The sequence below is a fragment of the Macaca thibetana genome, chromosome 12 (assembly GCF_024542745.1).
Source record: "Macaca thibetana thibetana isolate TM-01 chromosome 12, ASM2454274v1, whole genome shotgun sequence".
Lineage (NCBI taxonomy): Eukaryota > Metazoa > Chordata > Mammalia > Primates > Cercopithecidae > Macaca > Macaca thibetana.
In genome coordinates, this window is record NC_065589.1 from 32,116,205 (window position 1) to 32,131,258 (window position 15,054).

General features: G+C 34.5%; 1 protein-coding gene across 1 annotated transcript in view; it reads right to left on the reverse strand.

Moving 5' to 3' along the window:
* Nucleotides 1-15,054, reverse strand: part of CPS1 (carbamoyl-phosphate synthase 1) — a 117,797-nt gene that overhangs the window by 43,344 nt on the left and 59,399 nt on the right. Inside the window, 1 exon segment of the mRNA XM_050751434.1 lies at nucleotides 14,312-14,430. Within this exon segment, the coding sequence (XP_050607391.1) occupies nucleotides 14,312-14,430 (119 nt within the window).

The following is a 15,054-nucleotide window of genomic DNA, read 5'->3' on the forward strand; positions in this document are numbered from 1 at the left end:
TCTGCCTCATGAACCCTCACTAGCCTCTCTCTTGAGTTTTTTACTTCTTCACTTATTATTTTTGGCATTTCATAGGTTCAAGACCATGCCACAATCACAATAATGCTATCAGTGGAGAAATTATTTGCCACCTCTCTTCATTCAGGGAGACAAGTTACTACGTATTTCCTTAAGAGAAATGCAAAAGACAATTTTCAAAAATAGGAGTGGCATTTAGAAGGGCAAAGTATAAAAACACAGGCAATTGGGTAGACACTACTATTTTGTCTTAATTTTTGAGTACCACGGCTGTTTCTATACAGGAATGAGGTCTTTGAAGGAATTTAAGAAGACCTGAATCTTTAAATTTCTTGTACAGAGCAAATAATACCTAGATCCAATGTTCACATGAAAATACGGCATCGAGAAAATTATCTAATAGTGCTAAGTGGACCCAGATTCTATCACAATAAGGCTAAAATGTTTTTGAAAAGTAATCACAATAAGGCTAAAATGTTTTTGAAAAGTAATCATTTTCAAAAAATGGCATACATTAAACTATATTTCACCTTAAAGGCTAGTAATAATAACAGCAAAATCAACATTAAGAAGGAAACCTTATGAGAAACTGATAAAGTAGACATCTTTAAATAGGCAAGTTTTAATTTTCTGAATTTCATCTTCTTTTTTGCTAATCTTTAATGACCCTAATAATCCAGAAATATCATGATATTACTTTTATTCTGGTAAAGCCACTCATTTAGTATTGAATATAATGTCATAATTAGGTTCTATGAATACAAGGAATAATGATGAAAAAAAGCTTAATGTCAGTTAATTGCAATTTTTGAGCCTTAATAAACCACATTTTGTTTTTTTTTTTTTTTTTTTTTTTTTTTTTTTTTTTTTTTTTTTTTTTTTTTTTTTTTTTGTTTGTGTTGGCACGATCTCGTCACTGCAAGCTCTGCCTTGGGTTCACGCCATTCCCCTGTCAGCCTTCCCGAGTAGCTGAGACCACAGAGTCGGGGTTTCACCATGTTAGCCAGGGATGGTCGATCTCTGTTGCCCTCACATTTTGTTTTTTCATGTTTTTGTTTGTTTGTTTGTTTGTTTTGTTTTGTTTTGTTTTTGAGACAGAGTCTCGCTCTGTTGCCCAGGCTAGAGTGCAGTGGCGCGATCTCTGCTCACTGCAAGCTCTGCCTCCTGGGTTCACGCCATTCTCCTGCCTCAACTTCCTGAGTAGCTGGGACTACAGGAGCCCGCCACCACGCCTGGCTAATTTTTTTTTTTTTTTGTATATTTAGTAGAGATGGGGTTTCACCATGTTAGCCAGGATAGTCTCAATCTCCTGACCTCATGATCCACCCGCCTCGGCCTCCCAAAGTGCTGGGATTACAGGCTTGAACCACCGCCCCCGGGCCATGGTTCTTAATTTAAGATGCAGTGACTCTCTCTCTGCCCTTGATTTTACCAAATTTGAATTTTACCTTTCATCTTTACCAAGATGAAAAACAAATGGAAACCACCTAACCAAAGCAGTAAGTTATGTCAATTCATAGATAAGAAAGTATTCTCTTATATTCAAAAAAAGCATGCTGATACCAATCAAATAGCTTTTGCTTGAGCCAATTAGACTAAAGGGTTAAGTCCATACTATGAAATATTGTTTCTGTTATTTCTGATGAATACATTTATTTATAATTTTAAATCTATTCAATGTATGCCTTCCCCAAAATAAAGATGTATTCAGTAAGCAAAACTCTTGATTTTCCCCTGAATATAAGATTTTTATGTGTACAGAATTTAAATCTAACAGATAAAAAGAAACACTTTATGAGGCCTCATAGAAAATAGGGATTGAATGGGCACTCTTTGATGTTTTATAATTTGTTATTGCAAATACATTTATTCGAAAGTCCTATATTTTAAAACATCTCTATCATCTTTGTTTAAATCATCATGTTTCCACAGAGCAATTTTCCAAACATCACGTAGGTTGTACCAAGCAACAAATACATAAATATAACTTTGAATATAGCTTTCTTTGACTTCTAGAAAGAATTACGTAGAGCCTTGTTAAAATAAATAACTTTTTTTTTTTTTGAGATAGAATCTCGTTCTGTTGCCCAGGTTGGAGGGCAGTGGTGTGATCTCAGCTCACTGCAACCTCCACCTCCCCAGTTCAGTCGATTCTCCTGCCTCAGCCTCCCAAGTGGCTGGGACTATAGGCACCTGCCACCATGCCCAGCTAATTTTTGTATTTTTAGTAGAGACAGGGTTTCACTATGTTGGCCAGGCTGGTCTCAAACTCCTGACCTCGTCATCCGCCTGTTTTGGCCTCCCAAAAACTTAACAGAAGCCTATCTACTAATAACTACTGCATATTTTTTTCCTAGAAAAATGTAAGATATATAAGAATAATTTTTGACTACATTTTTCTAGTTCTTGAAGGAAAAAATGTAAGCCATTTTTAGAAAGGAGGAAAAGGAGAAGTTTTTTTTAGGAGGATGTGGGAAAATTCTAGAATTAAATTCCCAGTGACATGTCATATTCAATCTATGTTGATATGAGGCTTACTACCTACATGGAAAGCAGATATTTTTATTATCTGGGTTTTTTAATAAGAAAACATATAAAATGCACATTAATATCCATGAGAGCAAAAATTATCCACTTGACACTACAACTGTATACTCATCAATTTATCAGCTGAAGAGTGGGTAGAAGGGGAGGGGTAGAAGAAGTAGCTGCAATTTGATACTGCCAGGTGGATATTGCTGTGATGGCCATTACATTATCATCAGTATAGTTATATAGGCAAATAGTGTCAAAATGCCTACTTCAACCTCAGAAAGGCAAATACCTTTGCCCAAAACCTGCAGTCATACTCCACCATCCTGAGAAAAAGACTCATCAGTCAGATAAAATAATAAATGTGGTACGTATTCAGCACAACAGCAAGAAGGTAATAAGTGCTTAATAGATGCAATTGCTGGAGGAAAAGGAAGAAGGGAAAGAAACAGACCAACAGGGAGGAGAAAGAGGAAGAGGAAGAAGAGAAGAAGCAGGAGAAGTTTAGCAGAGCAAAACTAGCAAGTCACCTACATTTGGCTCAGCACCTCAGCTCTCTTTGTTTTCTTTCCTCTCCTGTGGAGTATTTCTGTACTCATACCTTGAGGTGGTGAGGGGCCACCATACTTTTGACTCCCTGCAAATCAAAATTGATCTTCTGGAGAGAGAGCACTCTCAGGCATTTACTCCACTGTCAGGAGGCGTGGTCGCTGCCTTATACTCTTTGGGTACAAAATGCATGACTATCCGAAGGTCAGACTCGAAGGTTTTATGCCCCATAAAGGCATCTCAAGTATAAATTACCAGGTGAAGAAATTCTGGGGTCAGCAACTAATTATCCAGCTTCTGTAATTATAGCTCTGGCAGCCTATTTTGTGTTAATTTAATTTCCATTCTACGCTCAAGAGTTGTTTTATTCATACCTGCCTAAACATGGAAGACAAGGTACTTGTATTTTAAAGAAAATCTATTTATAGACATATATTGTGTATAAATATATGCAATCTTTTATTACAAATAAAGTAAAACTTAAAAAGAAAATTCTCATCCTGGGTCTTTGTACCCTTGAAAATCCTGTTTACATTTTTCAAAGGTGACTTGCTGGGGCTTTCTCCCTGCCAGACTTCCTGTGTTTTCCCCCAAGAGTTTTGGAAAAGGGCAAATTCCTCACAATGTTTCCCCTCTAAGTGGGGTCAACAATGCAGGCAGCTCACAACTTGACAGCTAAGGAGGAACTGATCTCCAGCTGTCTGATTTAAAAGTCATATCTCGAAAAAGAAGTGTTTGAAAAGGGTTAGTGACTAAAACTGAAAGTGGGAGCCCTGGGCTAGATTCCTTGCTTTCCTCTGACTGGTGAGACATAAAGTATGACACACACCTCGTCTGATTCAGTTTCACCATCCAGAAAAATAGGATAGTGATATTTTTCACCTTTATTATAATAGAAATGTACTTTAACATCACCAGAGAAATACAGTAGATATCTGTATTTTAAATAAGTATTTATTTTTGTCTTAACCTTCTTTACTGGTTAATAAAATAATATCCTTTCATATAGTTGAAAATGTCTGTGAATATTTCTCACAAAAACTTCTCAGAAAATGCAAAAATTTGAAAACGTGGATAATTTTTGAAGATCAAGAGTACACAAACACTGGTTAGTTCTCACCAAGAATTAGAGATTTCACAATATACTTATAATGCCTACATGTATGTAATCTTTGACAATATAAAACAATTAGATAAATCTACTTTTATTAAAAAACAGTTTATTCAGAGCCGTCCTAGCTAATTAGTAGATACATAACTACTTTAAAAAATTAAAACCTAGAGATGTTTGTCTACAATATTTCCCAACACAGTCAGTTTATATATTGGGCTATGTATTTTCTAATTAATAATTTTGTGAATTTTGTGAATTCAATCCCTTTGAACAACCAGGAATCATCTGCATTTTGCTCCACTACAATTCTCCCTCCTTTCCCATCACGAAGAAATGATGATTTTCACTTTCTACCAAGAATATTTGTTATATTATCATACAAATATTTTTGATGTTTATACAAAACACCATGTATCAATTCCCAAGAAAATATATGGTAAATAATGATTTGGAAACCATTTGTATCTATTTCAGAAATTATGACTTATACCTTATGCCACAGTGAACTCTATTCTGCACTCATACAAATTAACAAAATTTCTTGCTAAGAAAGACCTATAATAAAAGTATATTAAGATATTATGGTATTGGGTACTTTCCCTAATGAAAATTACAACTTAATTGGGGGATGATATTAGTATATATGCAATATTTACAGAACAATGAAGTAAGACTGTGTGGCACCCACTGTTTCACCCAATGAACAAACAGGTAGCTAATATCCAATTTAATTTTTCTTCTTATATTATCTTAATTTCCTCATAGTCAGATTTTCACTGTTATGAAAAATAGCATAAATAAGATAAAGAGCAAACACAAATTGTCAGTTCCTGAGTAGAATTCATACCTTTACCTACTTCTTTCTCACTATATATTTGGTCCTGATAGTCTAGCTTCCACTCCTACCTACCCAACATCAAACGAGGACTTAATTCTGTTTCTCTCTTCTCTCTCTAAACCATGCAATCCTCTTGAAACTGTCTTCCTATTTCATTTATTTTAAATTCTCTCTTCCTTTGGCTCCTATGACAGTGGGATATATTGAAGGAAAGAATATTGTCCTTGGATTGAGAAATTTCTGATCTTAAAATCTGGCTCCAACATGTACTACCTGTAAAACTTTGGAGAATTTACTTGAACATTCTGAGTCATCATTTCTTTCATAAAATATGGGATAGAGACACATACCTTCTAAAAACTATACATTGAGACTTGTATGAGATAACATGTGTAAGTTAGCTCAGAGCTTTTGTTTCTAACCTCCACTAAACTTTCATGAATTCATATTTCTGCTTCTCACATGTCCATTAATGTGTCCTGTTTATGTATAGCTATTTGCATAGGTTATAAACCTATATTATAGGCTCAATGGCTAGTGATTATTCATCAACAAATGGCTTTGGAACTAGCACATAGTAGGTACTCAATAAATAATGACTGAATAGAAGAACAAATACCATTTGGTCTAATAACTAGTGATTATTCATCAACAAATGGCTTTGGAACTAGCACAAAACCTTACACATAGTAGGTACCCAGTACTTAATGACTGAATAGAAGAACTGTCTAATAACAGTTCCTAATAAAACTAAATGGCATCAAGTAAATATAGATCCCATGATGCTTAGTTCAGAGACATTAACATAGGAATAATGTATTAATTATTGACTATAGATATATACACACATATTCTGAGTATGTGTTATTTTAAATCAACTTAAAATTTTTAAGTTCTATACTCTTATGAACTATCAAACATACAATAATTAATATACAGAAACATAATAGGCACTTTATGAGTCATCTGAATATTACTCTGAAAACCTTTTAAGCAAAACATTCATCTTGTCCATGCCAGACTCGTAAGTACTCTCTCACACATTCAAAAATGCACAATTATTTGCCAAAACTATGAAAACACTATTAAAATAACAAATGAAGACTCTCAGAACATTAAATATTTGAGGTAAAATGTTTTATCTATCTCAATAAATTATTACTTTAAAAATTAATGGAGTCCTATCAAACCTATGACATCACCTAAAATATCCTTTTATTACATGGAACATAAAAGCAAGTTAAAAATAAAATGTATTTTTGGCATTAGTTCACAGAGTTATAAAATTTCCCATGGTAATACTCTTCTCTTACAAATAAATAAGTACTTGTATATGTACGCCCCAATTTTTAGCATTCCTGAAGAGGTTTATTATATAAATGGCTTGCAGTATGAAGACTGAAAGCATAGAATGGTAATATGTAGTAACTGGTAAGATTGTTTTTCTTTAAAGTTTATTACTTTACATATAGTATATATTCAGCTAGCTGCATGACTGACCAGTAAAATAAGAAGGGAGTTTTTGTTGTTTCCTTTTGTTTTGTTTTTACTAGGGTGAAACTGAGGCTTAGACTATCGTATGAGTTAGTAGTAACATGAGAAGACATAAGACCATTTTCTGCAAGTCAAATTAATGGGTTCCATTAAAGTGTTCAATCATCTCCATTCTCATTTCTATATCCAAAATAATAGATGCTACCACAAAAATAGGTCACAGTAAAGTACCACAAACATTATAATGTAATTATATGTTATATTATCTTTCTTTAAATTACTTGTATATTTAGTAGTTTAAGATGAAAATTGTTGATTTTTTTTCTACCAGAAAATATACATTGTCATCAGAAAGTGCTGACCCTTCTGTTCCTTATATCTAAGTTCTAACAACTCTTAGGTGACACTTTTCCCCCAGAAGCTTCAATCAAGCATAAGCACAAAACGTTCTTGCCCGATTTTTGCCATGCCTCGTGAGCAAGTTAAATAAAAAGTCAATAGAAGCTAGCATGTGTAGGAGAGGGCATTCAAAGGGAGTGTTCCAGCTAAGGTGACACCTGCATTATTACATCTGCCAGAAGTTTGTGGCTGCAGGGAAATGGCCAACTTTACTGAGCTCAATTTAGCACTTGAATGCCCAAGTGGAACTCACCAGGGTTGTCCTAGATTGTTTTCCTAAGCAATAGGCACACCCGTGATTTTTCACCACTCACCAATGGACATAGTTTATCACACTGAACATAGTGATTTCGGATGGAAATTGGACCCTTCAAAAGTGCACTTTACTCTTTTTTCTTTAACTACATTGACTATAAGCGGTAAAGAGGAAAGAGAATATCAAAGTTATTAGAGTGAGGATAGCAAAAAAAAAAAAAAAAAACACATGAAACCTATAGAATATTACACAAAAGCAATATCTGAATAATTTGTAAATAAATCCATAGTAAAGTTTATGTCAACAATAGGGAAACAAATACAAATCTTAGCTTCCAATACTTATATGGTATAAATTGTATCACAATGGTTATATCTCCTACTTTTGAACATGTGAAATGAATGAAAATAGATGTTTTTTAAGTAGTCATCTACAACATTGCTAACATAAATAGCAGCATTGTACATAAAAACAAGAGAGCAAAATGGACCATTCCAGGAATGCCCAAAATGAATGGAATGCACAAGAACAAACAATCATCATAAATGGTGGAAAACCTTCACTTTGATAATTTAACATGGTATAGCACAAGCAGAGGCTGGCCGTCTTCTTTAAGCTCATCACTTGAAGCAAGGATTCAAAACTTAATTCAGCTTAGTTTTAACCAGTAAAAGAACAAAATTATACAATTTAGGCAGGTATAATAAAATCCCCAAGCTGGATATGTCAGTCAGAAATAGCTAAAGAACCACCCCCGAAAAAAATAAGGAAATAAAAAATTTAAAAAGAGTTGCAGCCAGAGGGAGAAGCAGATGCTTAAAGCTGGTAATTAGTACTCTCACTTTTTTCTTCTTGCCTGTTCATGTGTCTTTTTTTTTAAGTATCATGATTGTCTTTCAATATAAAATTGCCAATCCAGATTGGTATTATAAATAATAATTTTGGGGTGTAAAGTCCTGAAATAGTTCTTTCTCACAAGCTCTATTATAGTTGAATTCCTTACATACTTATAGCAAGAGGGGTCCAACGGAAGGATGTTTGTACCTGTGCCTATTTATTAATAATATAGTAGAAACCTTCATTATATATGCTGGTTCTACCATGATAGGACTATTACCCCTTTATTGGCTACTGTTTCTATACTGAAGGTGTCTGTTTTAGGTTGTCTTATTTCTTATTTCCTCTAGATGTCATCTATACCCCTAAACAAATCTGTTTCTATACCCCAAGCAAACCTGTTCCTGTGTGTATATATATGCTTACGTTTACATGTATTTAATATATTTACATGCATATTTACATACCATATACTTGATATGTAAGTATATAAGCATATACATATATATAAGTATTATTTTTAAGCAGTCATCTATCGTATATAGAAATACAAATATATTGTATTTGATATGTAAGTATGTAAGTATACACTTACATGTAAGTAAGTATTCTTTTTAAGCATCATCTACAACATTGCTCACATAAATAGCAACATTGTACATAAAAACAATGTTTACTTTTTAATAAAAAAAGTGAAAAGTATATAAGCATGTACTTAGATATCAAATATAAGGGGTTAAATAGCAAGTATCCTGGGCTCTGGAGTCCTGCCTAGGCTTGATCCCAATTCTGACACTTATTAGTACGTGATGTAGAGGAAACTGCTGAATCTCTCAGTGCCTCAGTTTACTATCAATAAAATTAGGATGATCACGGATTTCTTAATGTTGTGTTAGGAATTAAACAAACTAATGTGCTTAGAACAGTGTTTAATATGTAGTCCAAAAATTTGGTGATTATTATCTTTACTTGGAAGGCATTCAGAATTATTAAAATAAATCAAAATTCAAGTTTCAGTATTAAGAGTTATAAATTCATTATTTGGTTACAGTAGGGAATTGGTTATATTAGAAGAACCTAGTTGGTGAAGACATTTGACATCTTTATTTGATTTATCATAGCTGCACTTCCTCTCTCCAGGCAGGAGATCTTTATATGACCAAAACTGAATCTATGCACTAATGGAAAAAAAGAACTAGAGGTGAGATTTTTATAATTTCTAACAGATCAAAGATATTTTTATTTTAGTATTTATTAAAATGCTACATGGGAAGGGCACAATGAGTGAAAGAGTTGGCAGTGGGAGAGTGAGTATGGGAAAATTAGACTAAAATCTGAGTAGCTTAACAGTGAAGGTTAATGGACAGAGATTATGCACATGTTGTGGTTCCACTAAAAATTTATATAGACTTAACTTTCCTCAAACTCCTTGCAGGGTGATCTGACAATGTGAAGTTAAAAGACCTTTGGTGACCATTAAACATCTAAATTCCAAAGCATACACATAACAAGTATTCGAATCCTACATGATACAACTTATATCACATTGAGTAAAAAGAAACTTCTCAAATCCTAAAGAAATCCACTGTAAATATGTTATCACCCTAGGTCAGTGAATGCTACTACACCAGCCTATAAATCTGGGGAACTGCCTACAACAGTCAGCTTCCCTAGCATACCCTTGGGTAGCAATAAGCAGTTTAAGTGGAAAAGGAGAAAGTCAGTGAGCGTAAGTGGGAAAGAGATTTTTTTTTGGCTAAAGCTGTCTAAATAATGGTTATTACCTAAGCTGGTAAGAATAGATATTGCTTCAGAAGTCTTGCGAGGGTTGCCATTGCTACTATATTCGGGTATTAAAGACAGCATACTGAGTTCTGAGGGGGCCAGCGCTCAAAGCTAGGATGCTGAGTTGATTATTCTGATACCTGTTATAGATTTTACGTTTGTCCCCGCCCCAAATCTCAGATTGATATTTAATCCCCAGTGTTGGAGATGGGGACTGGTGGGAGGTGACTGGATTATGGGAGCAGATTTCTCATGAATGATTTAGCACCATCCCCTTGGTGCTCTCCTGGCAATAGTGAGTGAATTCTTGCATAATCTGGTTATATAAAAGTATGTGGCATCTCCCCCACCGACTCTCTCTCTCTGGCTGGCTCCTGCTTTTTCCATAGGACACAGCTGCTTTCCTTTTGCCTTCCACGATGAATGTAAGATTTCTGAGGCCTCCCTAGAAGCCAAGCAGATGCTAGCACCACGCTTCCTGTAAAGTTTACAGAACCGTGAGCTGATTAAACCTCTTCATAAACTACCCAGTCTCAGATATTTCTTTATAGCAATGCAAGAATGGCCTAATATACCTATCCCTCTTGTCTCATCACCCTGCAGAAAGATGAGACTTCACACATCATCATCAGCATGAATCATGTTTATCTCTCCCCTTCAAGGAGGGGATTTCTCATTGTGATTTCTACTATCTCACAGGCATAGAAAACTCATCAGTTATTTCCATGATGCCTACCTAGTTACAATCATTCTTTTGTTTTCCCCATCTCAATCTGTGAATATTTATATATACTAAATATGTGAGTATATTCATTTTTACTATTTTCCCTTGTATTTTATTTTAAAATATATTGTTTGAAGTTACTGCTTAAATAAGTACATTTATTGTTTACATTTCAAACATAAAAACCTATGTTCTTGTTTTTATATTTCTTTTTTTATATTATTATATTTTAAGTTTTGGGATACATGTACAGAACGTGCAGGCTTGTTACATAGGTATACACATGACATGGTGGTTTGCTGCACCCATCAACCCGTCATCTACATTAGGTATTTCTCCTAATGCTATCCCTCCCCTAGCCCCCCAACCCCCGACAGGCCCCGGTGTGTGATGTTCCCCTCCCTATGTCCATGTGTGGGTATATTCTATTTTGGACTCAAATTCTGAACTTCATTTCAGATGACTGTATGTAAACACAAGTCAGAGACTGACCATCAATTTAGCAATATGCTCATCCTCTGCTACTAAATGTGTTTATCAGACTTTAGAATTTGAGCTTGATTAACAACTGTAGAGTAGGAATTTTTATTCATTAGCATAAAGGAGTGCTATTTATCTTTTGATAAGAATAGCATTTGCATCAGTAGCTATCATTAATTGCTTCCTTTAAAAAATAGGTCTGATATTAAAATAAGTGATGCATCATAAAGGAAATTAAGAAATGATACATTGCAAAATATATAAGCAAATGAAAATTGTGAGTCTGAAAATGAATCTTTAAATATCTATCATATCTACATATCTAAAATCATAATACATAATACATATCTAAAATCATAAAGTTACCTTTATTATAACAAAGAGTACTTTTTATTTTCAGGGGAAAAGAAAAATTTTCTTGGGCCCTCACAATATGTCAGATGTCGTTTATACTTATATAAATTAAGCTTAACCAAAAAAACTAGAAGTAGAGATTAAGAGAAAGAACATGAAGCTGGAGAAATGAAAGAGGTAATGTACTTCTGATTCTATAGTGGGGAGGACTGCGCACCAATCTCTCTGGCTCTGTAGTCTGCTCCTTCCAGTGCACAAGGATGGAACCAGAAAACCCACGTCTAGCATTCTTACTTTTCTCTTAAGTTACTTCTCTTTTCCCAAGTGAGATGCCCACTGCCTGTCTTCCCAAGGATCTATATGAAAAGTACAAAGGGAGTGCGGCACATTGGCACCAGAAATGGATGATGAGGCAGGAGAATCCTTGAGTTCTCTCAACACACAACAAATAAATCGCTAGCTCCTAGGCCTACAGCTAAAGACAGCTATTCTAACACAGAAGCAGTTGAGATCTTCAAAGTAAACCATAAATAAATACAAATGAAAAAGAACAACTAATCTTCTCAGCCCTTCTCCAAACTGGCAATATGTAAGTCAGCTGTAGATCATTAATAGGGAGCTCTTATTACTGTTGGAGCAGTACATACCTTGATGACTAAGCCTCCCTGGATATTGAGGGGCTGAGAAAAAGCAGAGCACTTATGACCCAGACTAATGGTGAGTGTAATTAAAATACGGCAAGGAAATCAAGACCTACATACTTAACATTCCATCAGCTGTCATATCCTTTCAACTTCAGACCCCTATGTGCCACAAAATGATTGAGACAGGTAGCTTTAGTGGCCATCTATTCTTGTTATTTATCTAATACCACTAAATAACAATCATTATCAAATTGCTGTGTGTGAATCAATGACACTTCAAAAAGAAAGGAATTAAACCATAAAGTGACACTCAGATAATGAGCTCAGGGTTTATAAAGGTTTGCTAATGCCACGGATCATCTGTGAGGTCCACTCCAGGTTTACTTTAGCTTTTGCTATATAATAGACACTTCAACCACCCTGGATCAAAAACAAATTTATACAGTAGAGATGGTTTTAAGTATATGTTTTTTTTTAATTTTTGAAATGATATAAAGCTTTTCATAAAGAGTTTTAAACGTAGATCATTATGAACAATAGAAAATATATCTATTTACAAATATATTTATGCCAGAAAAATGAAGATTGAAAATGTCAACTTGCAGGCAAATAAATGCAACAGAATGTGGAAGTCAGAAAAATATTGTAAGTGATCTGTAGCAGTGTGTTGTTTTAATCCTCCAAGGACCTTTTTCACTATCAATATACCCTTATTTATGCTTAGTTAGAATCGCAACCTGCCTTCTGGTTGTAACGAAAACTATTCAATTAAAACATTGAATTTGTCCAAAAATCAGAACGTATATCAAGTGGAAATTTAAATCACAATAACATCTGTTATTTTCCACCCCAGGTCTTTTCCACTGCTGTGACTGGCATACTGTAAGTTTCTAGCACCCCCATGTGGCTTAACTGGAGTGGTTTCATAAGCATTTGAACTCAGTTGCTTGAAACTGAGAACAGTAGAAGAGACTATAATTCAAGACAGAAGTTCTGCTGGCATCATAAACCAAGAAAGAAAACTTAAGTCAGCAAAATTATAAGATAAATGTATAGGCTCAATTCCTAACTTATTTGCTATCTACTGTTCATTTTATGTGATGACTAGAAAGGATGATTTACAAGCAACAATAGCTAGTTTCATCTTCGTCAGGTAGAATTCCTCAGTTTTCAAAACCAAGCATTTGACATGGGCAATAATTAAATAGATGAAAAAGAACCTAATTTTTCTCAAGAAGAAAAGCAAGTGCTTTATTGCCCAGTTTGTCCACATATTGATCAGGCAAATACAGCAACCCAATTATATGTTGCAATTGCTGAATAGTTGAGCGATCCAGGTTTTGAGATCTTCCACTGTCCTCAAAGATATTTTAAGTGATTAAAGTATCTACATTTTGTCAAATCATTTGAGAACAATTTTTATACAAACAAAATTTTTCCTTCTCTAAGCACATCCCTAGTTTGCAGGTGAGACGTCTTTTCAATAGTAGTGTATTTCAGAGTGCTTTTAGAGGGAAGAAGTTCAAGAGGACTATATTGTCTTTCTTAATCTGCTAATAAATGCTCCTCTTATCGAAGATAGATGTTTAAAACTGATCCATGATTTCATCAGCCTAAGGTGCCCCAGCAAACAGTTTTCCCGTGAAAAATTTAAAAGCAGATTTTAAGGCACCAACATTATCAAAATATTCTCAACATAAAGTGAAGTTTAAAAATAATTGGCCCTGATGGAGGTAAAAATGTAAATTAGTCAGAAGTAAAGCGTCTGTTGAGAGAAACCTGAATGTGGCTTATTTGTATGCGGAACTGAATGTCCTAACTTAAAAATAGTAGAACGCAAAAGGAATACATTTTCTCCTCAATATACGGCAATGTATAGATTGATATTAAAAGGGGAAAACAGACTTCAGAATGTAGAAGAAAATTTTTAGAAAACAGAAATATTCATTTAATTGATTAATAAAATTTAAATCTAGAAAGTATTTCATAATTAAATAATACTTGTTCATAAATGTATACCAATTTTGTGCATTCAAGAGACCTTCTGACTATGTCTGATGACAAGGGTGGGAATAGAAGATGATTAAAAAGATTAATGGGTACATTTCTAAAGATAAACATCTAAAAAAAAAAACAAAACTGCCATTTGTCTCCTGGCTGCAGGTACTATTTTCCCACATCTACCTCATTGAATCACAATGTTGACCAAATGCTTAAGAGTAGGAAGAATACTCTTCAAAAACTGCACTGAAGGTGTCTAGCATGAATGAGAGCAACACTGCCTTACCTGTTGAGCCCTTTCAGTGTCTTTTCCATGTTTAAAATGTCACGCATCTTATACAAAAACCACTTGTCAATGTATGTGAGCTTCTCAATCTCATCAAGGGACATGTTGTCATCAATGGCCTGCCAAGAGGAGAAGAGATACTTTCTTTGGCAAACATTTTTCTAAATGTCTTATTTGGTTGAAAACACATAGCAGTCATGCCTCTGTGTGTTATTTAGAGAGCCTGAGACTACAGACTGAGTTACGAAACATGAAACTGACATCATTGACATTCCTTCCAATAAACATAAAGACGGTGCCAACTATATCCACAAATGGCATACAGAGGAGGTGCCTGCCTTGAGTTATCAGACTGGTGTGTCCTCAGAAAAATCTCCTCACAGGTTTTGACTCACTCCTCTTTATTTGATCGTGTTACCCATTATACCCTAAATTTGGTACATCTCTTTGGAACTAAAGAGAGTCTCTTGAAACTACAGTTAAGCCAAATTGGTAAGAAAATCTAGAATTACTATAATGATCACTTAACTTGTATTGTTGGTCGTTACCCTGTAGGAGATAGCATATTTTTATCGCCTCACTCCACATTCACACAAACATACAACTGTCAGTGAGAATTTATGGGTCAGCTCTGGCTTGGCATTATTCCTCCAGAATATTTCCTCACGGATGGCTTCAAACAAAAAATTGTTTTGAATCAGTCACCATGATTTTTGTGCTAAGGCAGGCATTTTAAAAAATCC